General features: G+C 44.4%; 2 protein-coding genes across 2 annotated transcripts; one reads left to right on the forward strand and one right to left on the reverse strand.

Annotated features, from left to right (window-relative positions):
* Positions 1-2,842: 2,842 nt before the first annotated feature.
* eps8l1a (EPS8 signaling adaptor L1a) lies at positions 2,843-11,320 on the forward strand. Its single transcript, XM_084569987.1, has 14 exons — positions 2,843-2,906; positions 3,529-3,646; positions 3,726-3,784; positions 4,494-4,632; positions 5,781-5,869; positions 5,956-6,030; positions 6,098-6,246; positions 6,340-6,549; positions 6,758-6,866; positions 6,943-7,068; positions 7,153-7,282; positions 7,642-7,804; positions 7,924-8,056; positions 9,911-11,320. The coding sequence occupies exons 2-14, from the start codon at positions 3,529-3,531 to the stop codon at positions 9,998-10,000; spliced, it is 1,590 nt and encodes a 529-aa protein (XP_084426113.1). The 5' UTR covers positions 2,843-2,906; the 3' UTR covers positions 10,001-11,320.
* Positions 11,321-11,468: 148 nt separating this feature from the next.
* On the reverse strand, positions 11,469-14,902 carry LOC311506239 (nucleoside diphosphate kinase-like). Its single transcript, XM_084570121.1, has 5 exons — positions 14,568-14,902; positions 12,487-12,620; positions 12,048-12,149; positions 11,858-11,970; positions 11,469-11,626 (listed from the first exon to the last, which is right to left on the reverse strand). Exons 1-5 carry the CDS (start codon positions 14,704-14,706, stop codon positions 11,506-11,508), a joined length of 609 nt encoding a protein of 202 aa, XP_084426247.1. The 5' UTR covers positions 14,707-14,902; the 3' UTR covers positions 11,469-11,505.
* Between the last annotated feature and the right edge of the window lie 202 nt (positions 14,903-15,104).

The following is a 15,104-nucleotide window of genomic DNA, read 5'->3' on the forward strand; positions in this document are numbered from 1 at the left end:
GTCCTGGCAAAGTTTGACAGCTTCTGGCCACGTTTTGAGAGCTGGAACGAAATCTGTCGTAGCAAACAGCGAGAAAAAGCGAAAGAGTGGTTGGAGCAGCTGAGCTGAGCCAATGGGGAGGCTGAGGGGGCTGAACTGGTCTTTCCCAAAACGGGCAGCGGGGCTGGACAACACCAGAAGACACACGACTACAGTTCTGAGTGTAACCTAAAGAGTCCGTGGCCATACTTGTAGTGGATAGTTGTATAGTGAAAGAGCAAAACTGATTTTAGCGCAGTTTACATCCGCTGAAAACAGCAGCGCATACATTGACTTTATAGAGGCTGACTTTAAAAAGAGAAAATTTTCAGAACAAATCCTAGAGGAGTTATCCTAAAGCCTGAACTCTGAGAGAATGAAGAAGAGACTTGCTGTGTTGCAGAGACAACAGTGCGTCATGACGCATTCGTGAATGTGCCAAACTCTGGTAACTCAGACTCATATCCAGCTTATTGCTCCTGCGTTTACGAAACAAATTGTCCGATGGACTGATAGCAGCACATCAAATAACAAAAGATCAACATTATTATCACAGCTGATTTACAGACTCACTTTCTAAACTTGTCAGCAGCTGTTTTAATCCAATTTTACGCATCGAAAAGTGCATTTAAAAATGGATTAAAGCACATGTGCTCTACAAAATACTACTTCTACTAACATGAAGAAGAAGAAGAAGAATTAATTAAATAAATAAACTTTACAAACAAATGAATCCCAAGTCCTAAATGTAGGGTACTGGCATTTAATAAAAATAAAATAAAGTAAAATAAAATATAATTAAACAAATACCAGGTCCTAAAATTGTATAAATGTAGGTTTAAATTATAATAAAACAAAACAAATTAATTGTGCAACTGTAGGCCACTGGCATTAAATTAAATTAAATTAAATTAAATTAATGTGTAAATGTGGGCCAATTAAATTAAATTAAATTAAATTAAATTAAATAATTATGTAAATGTAGGTCACTGGCATTAAATTAAATTAAATTAAATTAAATTAAATTAAATATTTGTGTAAATGTGGTCCACTGGCATTTAATACATAAAATAAAATAAAATAAAATAAAAAATAAGCAAGTCCTGGGTTCTCGCATGTTTTAATTTAAAAGTAAATTAAAAATAGAAATAAAAATAACTGTGACCAAACAGCTGAGTCAAGCTTGCAGATTCACGGTCTGAGCCACGTGTTGCATGAACATGAACAGTCTCTGCTCCATCTAGTGGAGAAAATGTGGAAACACGAGAACTGGCTTCTCCAGCTCACACACACTGTTAGAGGGTTTTACTATCCGAGTTTTATTATGCTAGACATCATAACAATAAACTCCAAATGACTGAACAGATGCCGGCAGTTGGAACTCATTATATTCACAAACTCATTCATCCCTGTTTAAACTATTTAAGGAGCTGAACTGAGGAGTGAAACGTGAGTCCTCTGTATTGTATTTTTGCCAGAAATATATTTAGAGCAATCCTTCTTTACTGCCACATGATATCAGAACCAGAACTGTATTTATTTGCCTTGGTGTTTGATGCAATAAACCCACGTGTGAACGCATTGTGCATAAATTGTGCGTGCAGTGATAATGCACATTATGTCACATGTCCATCTGTTAGTCAAAGCTGGTAGTAAATCTGTGACTAATGGTGGAGATTAACCCAAACGCTGCACCCAAACGCAGGCTGAGACGTGACCTGTCGCAGCTCAGTGTGAATCACTGTCACCATTGATCAATGAAAACCTTTATTAGAACAATCCAAATGAGAAGACTGTCACTCTATTATTTGTCCAAGTATGTTGTGAATCTATTTCCAGCCAAGTGACGGCTGCTGCAGAGAAAAATACCCCCCTCCACCCTGCAGAACCCTTTGTTCAGCTGATCTTAAAACAAAGATAACGCCGGCGTACTGTTTCTATTGTATATATCAAGTGTGTTGTGTCTTCTGTTCGCAGTGTCAGGGGCTTTGAGTCTGCGTGTCTCAAAGCATGGCGGTCGAGTCAAACGGGAGGAAAAGCTGCAGGGAAAGGTGAAGCCTGATCTGTGTGGCGGCCAGCTGGGGTCACCACCCACCAGCAGGACAGCAGAGTTAAACGTCTGCGTTAAAAACCATCAAGTTTTATTATTCTGACACCTGTTGAAGGAGCGTTCAGTTTGGGTGTGGACATTAAACAAAGAGCACCTTCAGTGAGTCAGCTGTGCTCTGGCTGCCACGGCAGCAAACCAGGGATTTACTTTTTAGGAATTCCTTCCAGTCGTTCACGATATTTGACAGAGTCTTGCAGCTTTTTCCTTCAATTTCCCCCTATGCATAAAAAGAAAACTACTTTGAGACAGAGCAGGTGGAGTTTCTGATCAAACCTTAATTCAGCAAATCTGTTCATCACAAAACCTGCATCTAATTCTGTTTGCATTTGTCAGTTTTGAGATTTTGCATTAGCTCTGGGATATCAGTCTCAAACGAAACTCGATGTGGCCGAATCTTTGTCTTTATTTGAAGAATTTTTGTCTGAGGAAGTCAGTGTCACATTTCTGAAACGGCATGTGCCGCAGGTCACACTAGCCCCACGGCACAGGCCACGGGCGACAGAGACGCCCGTCATGAGGAAGGAGAGGCTTAGCGAGATGCAGAGAAAGAATGGGAGTGTGTGTCTGCATGTGTGTGTGTGTTTGTGTGTGTGAGTCAGAGAGACAGAGTGAAAGCAGCACAGATTAACTGCGACAGCAAAGCCCGACTAGTTTTTCCCGTTTCGGCACATCTCGAGGAGGCTGGACGTCCTCTTGTAAACAGCTCAGTGCTCAGAGGTATTCAGCGGGAGGACTGGTGTCTGGGCTCTGGACTGAAGCGCTGAAACTGCACTGAAAGGTAAAAGGATGCATCTTAATTCTGTGAGTTGGGTTTGTTTAAAATGTTTGTGAGTGTGTGAGAGAGAGAGAGATTAAAAAAGAAAGAAGGAAAGAAAGAAAAAGAAGTAAGACAGACAGAGGCAGCTACACCTGTCACATGAAGCACAGGTGTCTCACGTTTCATGGAGGAGATTTCTTTGAATAATATAGAATTCATATTGATGATATTTAACGATAAAGTGGTTTAGCATTTTATTATCATTAGATATTAGTTGAAAAACTGCATTTAATGTTGTTTTTTGTGGAGGAAAAGAAAGAAGCTGAGGAAAAGAGACGTCCCAAAACAAATCTAATCTTTACTAAACGCATAGTTTAAACCAAGCTGTTGCGGTTTCTCAGTCAATCCTCGATGGTTGTGTCATCTGCATACCATCCGGTGACGGTGGTTTTTCCTGTAGTGAGTATCTGTCGCTTGAATACTCAGCATACTTCCAAGCGGGCTTGTGGAATGTGACAATATCAAGCTCTCATTCATCATTTCTTACTATCGCCAACACGCCGAGGGGGTCAAACAGTCAGTCAGGCCGAGTGGTGAAGTGTTTCCAAGCTGATATAAACTGTGTTTTACTTGATTTAATCAGATGTCAGGACCACCTCCTCCGGTGGCTCCCAAAAGGCCTTCAGGTGTGCGGGTCATGATCTCTCCAGGGGAAGAGCTTCCTCCCGGTGGCATGCCGTTCTACACGTATTCTGGAAAAGGTACAGATTTATTTATTTTTTTCTTTTTGCCTCCGTGCATGTTAATTAGCAGCAGCTAACCTAAACGGTGGTGTTTCAGAGAACGGTGGCGGCGGGGAGACAAAGCGTACACCTGAGGTGACTGCAGACAGAGAAGTGGTACGTACAGAATGTGTTACGTATGTGTGCAAATAAGACGAAATCTCAGTTAAATCTTAGATTCAAAGGGAAGAAGATTAACAGAAATATGCCAGTGAACGACGTGAACATGCAAAAAGGATCAAGGATTAAATAAGACAAAAGATACGATATGATAAGACAAAAAGAAGATGCAAAACGTCAGAATAAAAATAAGATAAGACTTCACTTCAATGAAATTTAGGTGCAGCAGCAGCAGCGGGCCAAGACCTACCTGTTTCTTCAACTTACGTAACTATCCCAGTATAATAGGTCTAACTACACCCATCCTATCTGAGCTCAATTAGAAATCTTATTACAATAGAACAGGACATCACACACCCACTTAGTCACCATTTCACTGAGCTGCCATCTGGACGCAGGCGTAGAAAGCGTTTGAGGAAAGGCCTGGCACCTGCAGCTATGGTTAGCCCTAAACACAGTGACCTGCTGATGAAGCGTTTCTGAGCGGCCGTGCGCAAAACCTGTGCACGCTGTTGTGAAAGAGAATTCACCCCAGGGGACGGGAAAGTCTAGCTAATTAACTTTAGAGAGTTAGTAAGTGAACAAACACCTATTTGACCCTCTGCTCAAACGCTGCGGCGTTGTCCTCCGCCTGGTGTCAACACCGCTGCATGTCGCGTTCTAAACAGCTAACAAAATGGCCGAAACGTGTGCACGTGCTCCACAGGACATTCTGAACCACTGCTTCAACGACGTGGAGAGGTTCATGGCGCGCTTGCAGCAGGCGGCCGAGGCCCAGAGCGTTCTCAACCAGCGGAGGAAGAAGAGGAGCAGGAAGAGCAAGAAGGAGAAGGAGGGCCAGGACGGTGAGAGTCCAGACGGACGGATGCTAAAGATCCGTGCTAATTAAACGGGACAGTGTCTGTGAGGAAACGCGGTCAGATACGTAAATCAAAGGTTGTAGTTAAGATATGTTTCAGGGAGGTTTGAAGACAAGCTTGACACATTAAGATAAGATAAGATAATTCCTTATTTATCCAACAGTGGGGACATTTGCAGTGTTGCAGCAGCACACGGTCCAAAGGACGGTGCACACAGGAGATAAAAAAGCAAAAATAGAATAATTAAACACAGCTGAAAGGAGCTGAAAGTATGAATAAAGATATGCATGCGGCTGAAGAGCTGTTTTACACACAACAGGCAGGCTGCCAAAAAAAAAATCCCTCAGGTTAATTCAGAAAACATTTTGCACGTCCAAGAAACACAACAGAGACGTAGTGAGTTTATTGAGCAGCTGAAGCTGAAGACAAAGAACCAGTTTGTTTGTTCTTTCTTTGACGATCCGACTTCAGAGCGATCCAGTGGTTGGGAAGCGGTAAGGAAATATGTCTGCCACGCTCTCGACATAATCAAACCACAGTTTGGTAACGTGACCGGCGTGCTGAGGTGGAATGTGGCTCCAGCAGTGCCCTGATTCATTTGATCTGACCGCTTTTAGTTTCTACCTTAATTAAGAGTTACGCACATAGAAATATAAAAGACGTTTATGCAGCTACTGTTGACGTCATTAGTCCATTATTCAGTGAGTCAGTTAACAGAGACGGTAATAACTTTTATAGTTGGTCAACATAACTCGAAAGTTGAGATTTTTGCAAACAAAACATGAAAAAAAAACTGAATTAAACATGTTTAAAGCTCCATTTAAACAAGTTTTAACAGTTAAAACATTCACATGATCAATCAGTTAGTCAGTTAAATGTTTAAAGCAGCTATTTTCTAATTGATATATTAGTGGAGAAAATGATTTGCCAATAAAATCCTGCCTTTACAGAAACACTCATGCAATAATGATCTCAAGATATAACATACTGTATAATAGAGTAAGAAAAGAATAAAGAAAGTATTTTATCAAAGTATTATTAAAATGCTTGGTCAAATCTAAATGCATGTGCAGAAACAACAGCGTGGTTGTAACGTGTCTGCATGTCTCGTGCGTTGAATCTTCTCTGTGCAGATGATTTGTTGACCGTGAAGGCGAATCCGCCGCCGGAGGCAGAATTCGTGGACATCTTTCAGAAACTCAAGTACTCCCTCAGTCTGCTGGTGAGATTAGAAAAGACGTAATTAACCGCAGAGTAAAACCGCAACAAGAAAAAACACCAACGACCCTTTTTTTCTGTTCTACTCAGGACCGACTGAAGTCATCCATCGCACAGCCCGACGCGCCGGAGCTGCTGCACCACATCTTCGTTCCTCTTGGACTGGTGAGGCTTTCAGGTGATTTCAGGTCATGGTTTCTCTCTCTCCGATTCTTACTATAATCTTTTACAGCTGGTTAAAACCACCGGAGGGCCAGAGCTGGGTGCATCAGTGGTCAGTCCGGCTATGACCAGCGGGGCCGTTTCACTGCTCCAGGAGCATCTGACTGAAGAGGAAAAGGAGCTGTGGACTTCACTAGGAACCAACTGGACTTCCTCCTGGTTTGTGTGTTTATGTGTGTAAAAAAAAAATAAAAAATCTCTGCTCCCTGTGTCACATCTTCTAACAGACCACCTGGTTCCCTTCTTTCCCAGTTCCCACCTGAACGTATCCGTTCCCCCGTATTCGCCCGTCTTCCTGGACGGGTGGCAGCCTCAGGCCTGCGACTCAGCGGGCCAGCTGCTGGAAGATCCCATCGAGCTGCAGCACAAACAGGACGCTATCAGGGAAAGAAGGGAGGCGCAGAGTTTGCAGGATCAAGCTCGACACATGGCACAGGGTTACGGAGGAGGCTCCGATGAAGTGTAAGTCTGCAGAAATAGATTCCATAAAGAGGGAAGTCTAACTTTCCCCACATCCAAAGCTGGTCTTGATTGGACTATCCAATTATGTGCAGAGGTATTTTTTCCTCTGCATCGGTTGAAACGTGCCCGATAATTAAATCCCAGACTCGTATCCTGATAAGAATCGAGTCTGGCTACGCTAATCTTTTGCGTGTCGTCTGTGTTTCAGAGAAGGAAACAGTCTTCCACCCGAGGGCGAGAGGCTTTACTGCTGCAGCTACGACTTTGTGGCGAGAAACAGCAGCGAACTCTCAGTGCTGCAGGGAGAAACACTGGAGGTACACACACAAGATGAGCCGCTAGAAGTAGATTCCTTCTTGAATTTGCCCCAAAACTGACGCGTCTCTCTTGAAGGTGATTGAATCGTCAAAGCGCTGGTGGAAGTGCCGGAATAGCTACGACCAGATCGGATTCGTTCCCTTCAACATCCTGGAGCCTCTGTCTGCTCTGAACAACGCAGTCGTACGCAGAGAGTCAAAGGTACGACTGCACGAGCTGCTGCTAATGGCTTTACCTCTTGTGCAGTTATTGCAGTTTTTGTGAAATCCTGCTCCTCCTCAACAGAAGACGGCGATGGTTCCTCGGTCAAACTACTTCTCGTATGCTCCTACGAGCCCAGTTGGGACCAGTCCCACGGGCCTGACGGCGCGAACCCAGAGCATGATTCTACCGTCTGGGGAAGATGCTGACAGAGGTAACACGCCTTTAAATGCAATGGAGTAAATCAAGTGTACAAATATATTGATCCCCAAGAGGATTTACAGCTAAACGTGAAGCAACAGAAGCTTGGTGGACTTTAAGGAAGCGTTAAAAGCTTAAAACAAAAGCAAAACCTGTAGTTTCCCTAACGACATGCTAAAGAAAGGTTTTCGTTTGCAGAAAAGGAACCAAATCAGAACCAAAATCCAAAGCCAGTATGATTCAAGGAATTTGGTGCATGACCACAACAGCAAACACAAGTACCAGGCTAAAACAAAAGTCTAGTTGTGCAGGCTGCTAGGTTTGACTAGGTGTTACCTTACGTAAATCTGTTCCGCACGTGTGTTTGCACAGTCCTGATAATGAATGACGAGCTCCTGCAGCGGCTAGCTGAGAAGAAAGGCTCGGTCCGGCCTCCGGTGGTTCCTCGCACGGCCGACAACTCTCCTCCCCTGAACTACCACTCGACGGCTGCTGAGGTGGAGGCCTGGCTCACCGCCAAGGGATTCAATCAACGGTTAGTACTGGCGAAAACTCCAATCTATCTCACTTTAGATGATTTCAACCACTGGATTTTGTAAAGACACCTCCACATCAAACTCTGACTTTGTCGCTCCCTTCCTCTTCCTCTGCTAGGACAGTCCAGCTCCTGGGCCATTTAACCGGAGCACAGCTGTTCTCCCTCAACAAGGAGGAGTTCCGTAAGGTGTTACCAGAGGAAGGAACGAGGGTCTACAGCCAGATAATGGTGCAGAAGGCCCTTCTCGAGGTTTGTCATGGATGAATGTGTCTGTGTATTTGTGCCACCATGCTCGAGTCCATGCGCCCCCCGGCCGTTTGTGTGTTCAACCTTGACTTGTGCACAGACTTACGTCACTTTTTTACCACCCACACTGTTTCTGACCTACATCGACAGAGGGTTGTTTACAGTGGCAAGAAAAACGAAGCCCTTTGGAACTGACCCTCCGTTGGGCCTCTGATTGGTCTGTGGACCACCCTTAGTCAAGTCCCGACTCCCTGTGATACTGTTGCTGTTCATTCCCAAGGAAAAACACTGACGATTTGTAGACTTAGCTAGCGTTTAAACTCTAGATACGTGTGGGGAAATCAATGAATATGCAGATGAATATGCAGATCATGAAGCCAAGGAGGAAGAGTTCTGGTTTCAGTTCGTCGCCAGGGTAGTAGCGATCAATCACGTCTGAGTGGGATCTGGTTGCAGGTCAAACAGTCTGTGCGCAGAACAAATGAGGCAGAACGGCCTGTCAGCAACGTAGCTAATGCATCAAGTTTGTCAAGCAAATACCTTAAGGAAGGGTATTGTAGTGGTATTAAACTGTTAACGTCGTGTAAACTGTCCCTCTGTAGACGTCAGCTCCGACTCCAGTCTCAAGTTGCTAGTGACACCATAAACAATGACTTGCACAGAACAGGAAGTCCCGGCGATACCTGATGGGTTTCTAGACTGTTCCCTATTCCTAAGAAGCTTTTGATGATGTGAAACATTCCTTGCTAAAGGAAGTAGCTTCATCAGTTCATCCGGTGAGGTGTTGGGGTTTTATTAGGAATAGCTGTGGGTGTTGCCTACATGAAACTAGCACGACTAGGGTCTGTTAAGTGGATAGATCTCAACCAGAATGGAACATCTGGACAATTTTATAACACAGTCCTTAGAGGCTGCTGCCCACTTTGCAAAACTGTCAGGAGCTCGAGATCGAGTAGTGGTTAGAGGTGCAGCTTGGGATCGAGGGGTCCCATGTTCACCTCCTGCCGTGTCCATGGTTGAGGTGGCCTGAGCAAACATCTAACCCCCAAAATTCTCCCCGTGCACGGTCCATAGAGGCTGCTGCCCACTGCTCCAACTGTACACACTATTGTGTAAACAAATGGATGAGTCAAACAGCAGGGACTGCAATTTCCCCATTGCGGGTCAATTAAAGGTTAAATGACCAGATACCTACCTGTGATTGGAGGAAATCAAAACAGATTCCTCCAATATTCCTCCAATTACAGTCATGACCCTAGTTATGTAATTGTCAGGTGGGCAACACCCACAGATGTTCCAAATAAACCCCAAGTTCTCACTAGTCTTCAAGAAAACCCAACAAGTCCAGTTGCCTTTTTGGATATACTGTTGAGAACCTTCATGGACACACTGATCAGTCTCTGTTTTTCTGCAAGGAACAGTTCACGTCTGCAGAAGTCAGTCCAGTTTAGGAACCCACCAGGTATCGCCCGCCCGGTGACTCGGCCCACGACTAATTTGGACTAATGTTATTGAGTCAAAGCCCAGACCTCAGTCCGATGTAGAATTTGTGCCTGGACTTGAAAAGCGGCTGCTCGTGCTCGATCTCCTGACAGTAAAATTGTCCAGATGTACCAGTCTGGTTGAGATCCATCCACTCAGACTCCACGCTTGAGTGACTGCTGCCGAAGTTATAAGCGCTGTATATCTTTTCATGCAGGTGTACATTTCAGTTTACAAAATCCAAAGCGATCCAGGCGTCTAGGTTTCACAGAAAGTGTTTAAATATGAGCTTGTCTGGTTGGGAATGCGACCAAAGAACTCAAAGAAGATGCTGTGATACTGTCCCGTTAACTCCAGTTAACTCTTCCTCCTCAGGACGTGCGCAAAGCTTCAGAACTAGAGGCGGCGATGGAGAAGCAAAAGCTGAAGATCGGCCTGACATCAGAGAGCGAGGTTCCGTCGTAGAGCTGCCGCGGGGCCTCGGAGCTTGTTGGACGTGAAGGCGATATATAAATCTTTAAAAATCGAGCACGCTGTTGAATCGCACGTGTTCTACAAAACTCTCTCACTAATGTCATTCTTCTTCTGTAGTTTTAATCCATTCGTGGCAGGTGACACTTTGTTCAGATGTAAATTTCCACAGAGCAGCCAGCCGTCTGATTGGTTGACGGTTTTATTACTTGTACATCAGTCTATATATTTTTTTTTTTGCAGTGTTTTTGAGACAGCGAAACGTTTTCTCTAATAATGTACAAAGCAGAAAATCTAACTGTCATCTATATATATATTGCCTTCGATAAAATATTGTGCCTATTTTTGCTGGTTTTGATCTGACGTACAAATAACGCATTAAAGCTAAGCCCTGAAACATGTTTGAGTTCAAATTATCCTTAAATAACAAAGCGTAACATACATGAAACACGCTCGTGCAGATAATATTCACCAGACATCACTTTATCTAACTGTGATTTTTTTTTTAATTCTTTTTTTTTTTTATTCAGTTCACATTTCAAACATTTCTCAACGTTCTGTGCTTCATATTTCTTCATTTTCACAGAGGTAGGAGGATTATTTGTCATTTCCTGTTGCATGCACATTATTTTAGAAGCAGAAAATTAAAATATTCAAGTAATCGGTTATGAGGATTTCACTGTCTTAAAGAAAAGCAGTGGTCGAGCAGTTGTTTGGGGGCAAGGGAATAAGAAAATTCAAAATGCATTGCCCCTCTAGGGGACCACTTCCATTTCCCCTATGATGGGACCTGGGGGTTTAATTTTAAGCATGTCTTTTCCCGTGGGGCCCCCAAGAACCGAGGTTCGCAACCGGTAAAATGTGCGCTTCCTTCTTTGTTGTTAAAGAAATCTAAAAAATAATATTTATATAAATCTGTCAGCCTGTGCACCACCTAATTATTTGTATTTATAGCTATAGCTATCAGGGACCAAAGTAAATGTATAAAAACATGAATTAACTGCTAAATGTTGTAAGATTTAACCAATAAAATACAATGCTTTGGGTGAATTTTCGTTTGGTTTAGTCAAAGATAAAGATGAACTTTTGACTTAAAGACATAAAGACGCGCACTTTAATTAGTTGGACAGATCGTGGCATCTTGTGGTTTTTCTGATTTCACCTCACAAGTCTTGTCTCTCTGTCCAGGAGCATCACAGCCAAGTAAGATGTGCAGCTGAAATCAAAATGAGCTCAAAGCCAGTAACGTCAGCGTCGAGGCCTCTGTGACGAGCGCCTGTTTTAGCTGCTTGATAAAACAGCTGTGCGTATACATAATACATACATTGTCACTTGTGTTTCAGTAAGTGCACTCACTGAGGTAAATTATTAGATCTGAGTATGGCTCGTCTTTGTTTTCCGCCGCCGTCAGAGGTGAGGCAACAGGCCTTTTGAGCAGCAGGAGAAGAGGTAGCGTCGCCGATCCTCGCCGCCTTCCACCACCGCCGCCACCACCGCCCTCACGCCTCGCTGGTGCTGCTCTGGTCGCAGCAGTCCCAGTTCAGGAGGTCTTTTCCTTGAAACCACAGCTGGATCTCCCTCTGCGCTCCCTCCAGGGAGTCGCTGGCATGGACCACGTTCCTTTAAACGGTCGACAAGAACGATTACTTCACCGCCAAGACAGAGAGAAATACGGAAACACGTGCAAATAGAACACAAACACAAGATGTTTGTTTTAACATCCTGACTGCATGATGCCCATTGTATTCCTTCTTCCTAACCCATATATATCTCAGGTACTTTCCTACTCATTTCAGGTGCAATATTTGTTGAGTTCGTCTGTACAGTTGAGATGAAATGACATCAGGTCACCTGCTGACGTGGACGCTGAAGTCTCCTCTGACCGTTCCCGGCCGCGCCTCGGCCGGGTTGGTGTGTCCCACCATTGTGCGTGACGTCTGGACCACGTTGTGCCCCTCCCACACCTGAACACACAAATAAAGCGTTGTTAATCTGGAGCTAACGCGGCCAAGGAAACTCTGGAGCATCCCGCATCGCTCACCATGGCAACCACAGGTCCTGAGGTCATGTACTGCAGCAGACTGGGATAGAAGGGCTTCGTCCTCAGTTCGCAGTAGTGCTGAGACAGGAGGTCATCGGACACCTTCCAAAACAGACACAAGTTATGAGTTCAAGAGAAAACAGCACAAACAAGAACAACTGGACCTGTTGGGATTCTTTAAGACGTTTCATGAAAGTCTTCAGTTCTAAAAGGCTGTTGGAGGAGTTGGGGTTTAAATAGGAACATCTGTGGATGGTGTCCACCTAAGACTTAAGAGTCTAGAGTCAAATCAAAAACTAAATAAAATCCCCTGCATGAAAAAAGGCTTCGATGAAACGTCTTTAAGTAAAGTTATCCTTGTTTCAGCTTGTTCTCTTGGATACACCATGACCTGGATGACTGAGAACATCCACAAACACGTTTCGTTTCAGACTTGCACCTGCAGCATCTTCAGTCCGACCAGCTTGAAGCCGCGCTGCTCAAACCGCTGAATGATTTGCCCCACGAGACGGCGCTGAACTCCATCCGGCTTCACGGCGACGAGAGTCCGCTCCCTCGCATCCGGAACGCCCGCTGTGACGAGACAAGACAGGAGAGCAGAGCGACAGCTGACGTTAAAAACCATCCTCTACAGCTCCATCAACACCATCAACACGTGAGCTTTGCCAAGGGTGAATTTGACCAGAGGGAATAATGACTTTGACACCATTAGCTGTTGTGCAGATGTAGGGTTGGTACACTGTTGTCAAGAACCACTCAGCTAAGTAAATAACGGCCCATCATTACTTTAAGACATGAAGGTCAGTCAGTCCAGAAAATGGACTGCAAATGTTTCCTCAAGAGCAGTCGTGAAAAACCACCAGAAATTTTGATGAAAGCGGCTCTCATGAAGAAAATACGACCAAGAGTTACCTCTGCTGCAGAAGAGAAGTTCATAAGAGTCACCAGTAATTAACAGCACCTCAGATTAGAGGCAACATACGTGATTCACATCAGAGGAGACTGAATGAATCAGGCCTCCGTGGTCAAACTGCTGCAAAGACGCCACTAGGACGAACAACAACAACAACAACTAGAGAAGTGCTTGGACTGAGAAACACAAGGAGTCAGCACAAAGATTTAAAAAGAAAACAGAGGCAGTGACGTAAGTTGTCAGCTTTACCCTAAGAAAAGCTTTGTCCCGCAATAGCAGCAAACAATAGGGCAGAAAAAACACATCAAGAGCAAAAAGTGTAGGGTTTAAAAGACAAATAATAAAATAAAATAGAAGTACTGGCATATATACAAAAAGTATTAAATTGCACAGATGGACCAGGTGTAACTGGATTATGAAGCAGGAAGGAAAGAGCTTCTGTATCTTTCCTTCACACAGCGAGTGTGAAGCATTTGGTCACTGAAGCTGCTCCTCAGGTCTGTTAGGACACCATGCAGAGGGTGGGACTCACTAAGACCAGAGAGCAGCTCAGGACGGAGCTGGACCTCCTGATGACCTTGTCCAGTGTCTTCCTCTCCTTCTCTGTTGACCTTGGAGTTGCCTCAAATTAAAGGTCATTTGTTTAGTTTAGTTTTCATTCAGGAAAATATCATCCATCACCATTCATCTCTCTCACAATAACCCAGCACCATCCAAAGTACAGGGCTGTTAGTGGTGTGGTAGTAGTTGTCTAAGTGGTTCCAGCTGGTGCAGAGTGGGACCAGGAGCCTGAACAATATCCCACACCTCCTCTGTGGGTTTCCAAGAACATATTGTGGAAGTGACGTTGAGCTTGAACCTTGAAGCCTTGTGCTAAAATGTGTCCTCAGCGTCTGTTTTATCAACACAAACACAAGAGTTTACAGCTCAACACACAGGAACAGCGCACAGAGGCCCCATATTCGGTCTGCAGATGCGCCGCGCACAGAACGGCTGCTGCTGCAACACCGCACACGAGCTAATGAATGACTGCATGCGATCAATTACATGCACACGTGACCCGCCATGTGAAGACTTCCGTCTCCTGACACTTATCTCTCTCTCTCCCAGGCTGTCTTGTGCCAGTGCCTTCTTGAGATAGATGGCAGTCTGCTGGTTCTGAGGCACGGATCAGGCTGTACCGGGTCATACTCTGGCCTGTGCGCCTTTACGCGCAGAGCGCACGGGTTTTGGCCCACTCCAGGGCGCACCGGGTGGGCACCGTTCTCCACAGCATCATCGTGACCGTCAACTTCTGTGCCTCTGACCTAGTTTCAGGTCATGACCACATACGTCTGGCAAGGGAATGTGTTTTTTTTGTTTGTTTGTTTTTTCGCAGATTGGCTCTATTTCGTTAGGAACAAATAATCGTGTGAGGTAAGATCTTAGACTCGGTGCCAAACTTGCCCAACACTGATCTGCCGTTTAAAATAATGGTTCTAATGATTTGCTATGTTCACATTAACCTTCTCAAAATAGATGTGTGGATAATTTTTATGGATTGTCTCCGTGTGATGCGCTTATTGATGAACAAAACCTTCTCGCCTTATAAACATTTAGTCACTTACTTGATTTGCTCCTGTGCCACGCGCATCTGTGTCCAACCCCGAGTCCAGTGGGGAACCTGGTCAGCAAACCCCAAACGGGCTCCGGACCGGCCGACGGACACCGCTGGAGGAGTCTGTTGAATAGGAGCCGCTGCAGCATGGTCCCGTTCTGACGCGTGACCCGTCAGACTCTGGAGAGTGGAGTCAACCCTCCTCAATAAAAACTCACGAGTCAACCCCCTCGTTGTCAATCAAATAGTAGGATTTAACTCCACTGGTGCCAGGCTCTCTCTCTCTCTCTCTGTTCTCCAGGAGCGATACGGTTTCCGGAGTTTGGTTTGTTTTTACGCACGTCCGAGGACTGGACAAAGGGATCACTTGTGAATAGATAAAGTTCAGACAAACATGTTGTAATTAACTGAACCATGTGAAGACTGATAGGGAAACAAAAAACAAGACAAAAAAAAAACAAAAAAAACATTCCACATATGACTTTGTTTTGGTTTAAATAATGATACATTTATTTTATTGTTTTAGAAGAAAAAATATCAGTTTTGG

Source organism: Chelon labrosus (genome assembly GCF_963514085.1).
Source record: "Chelon labrosus genome assembly, chromosome: 21".
NCBI lineage: Eukaryota > Metazoa > Chordata > Actinopteri > Mugiliformes > Mugilidae > Chelon > Chelon labrosus.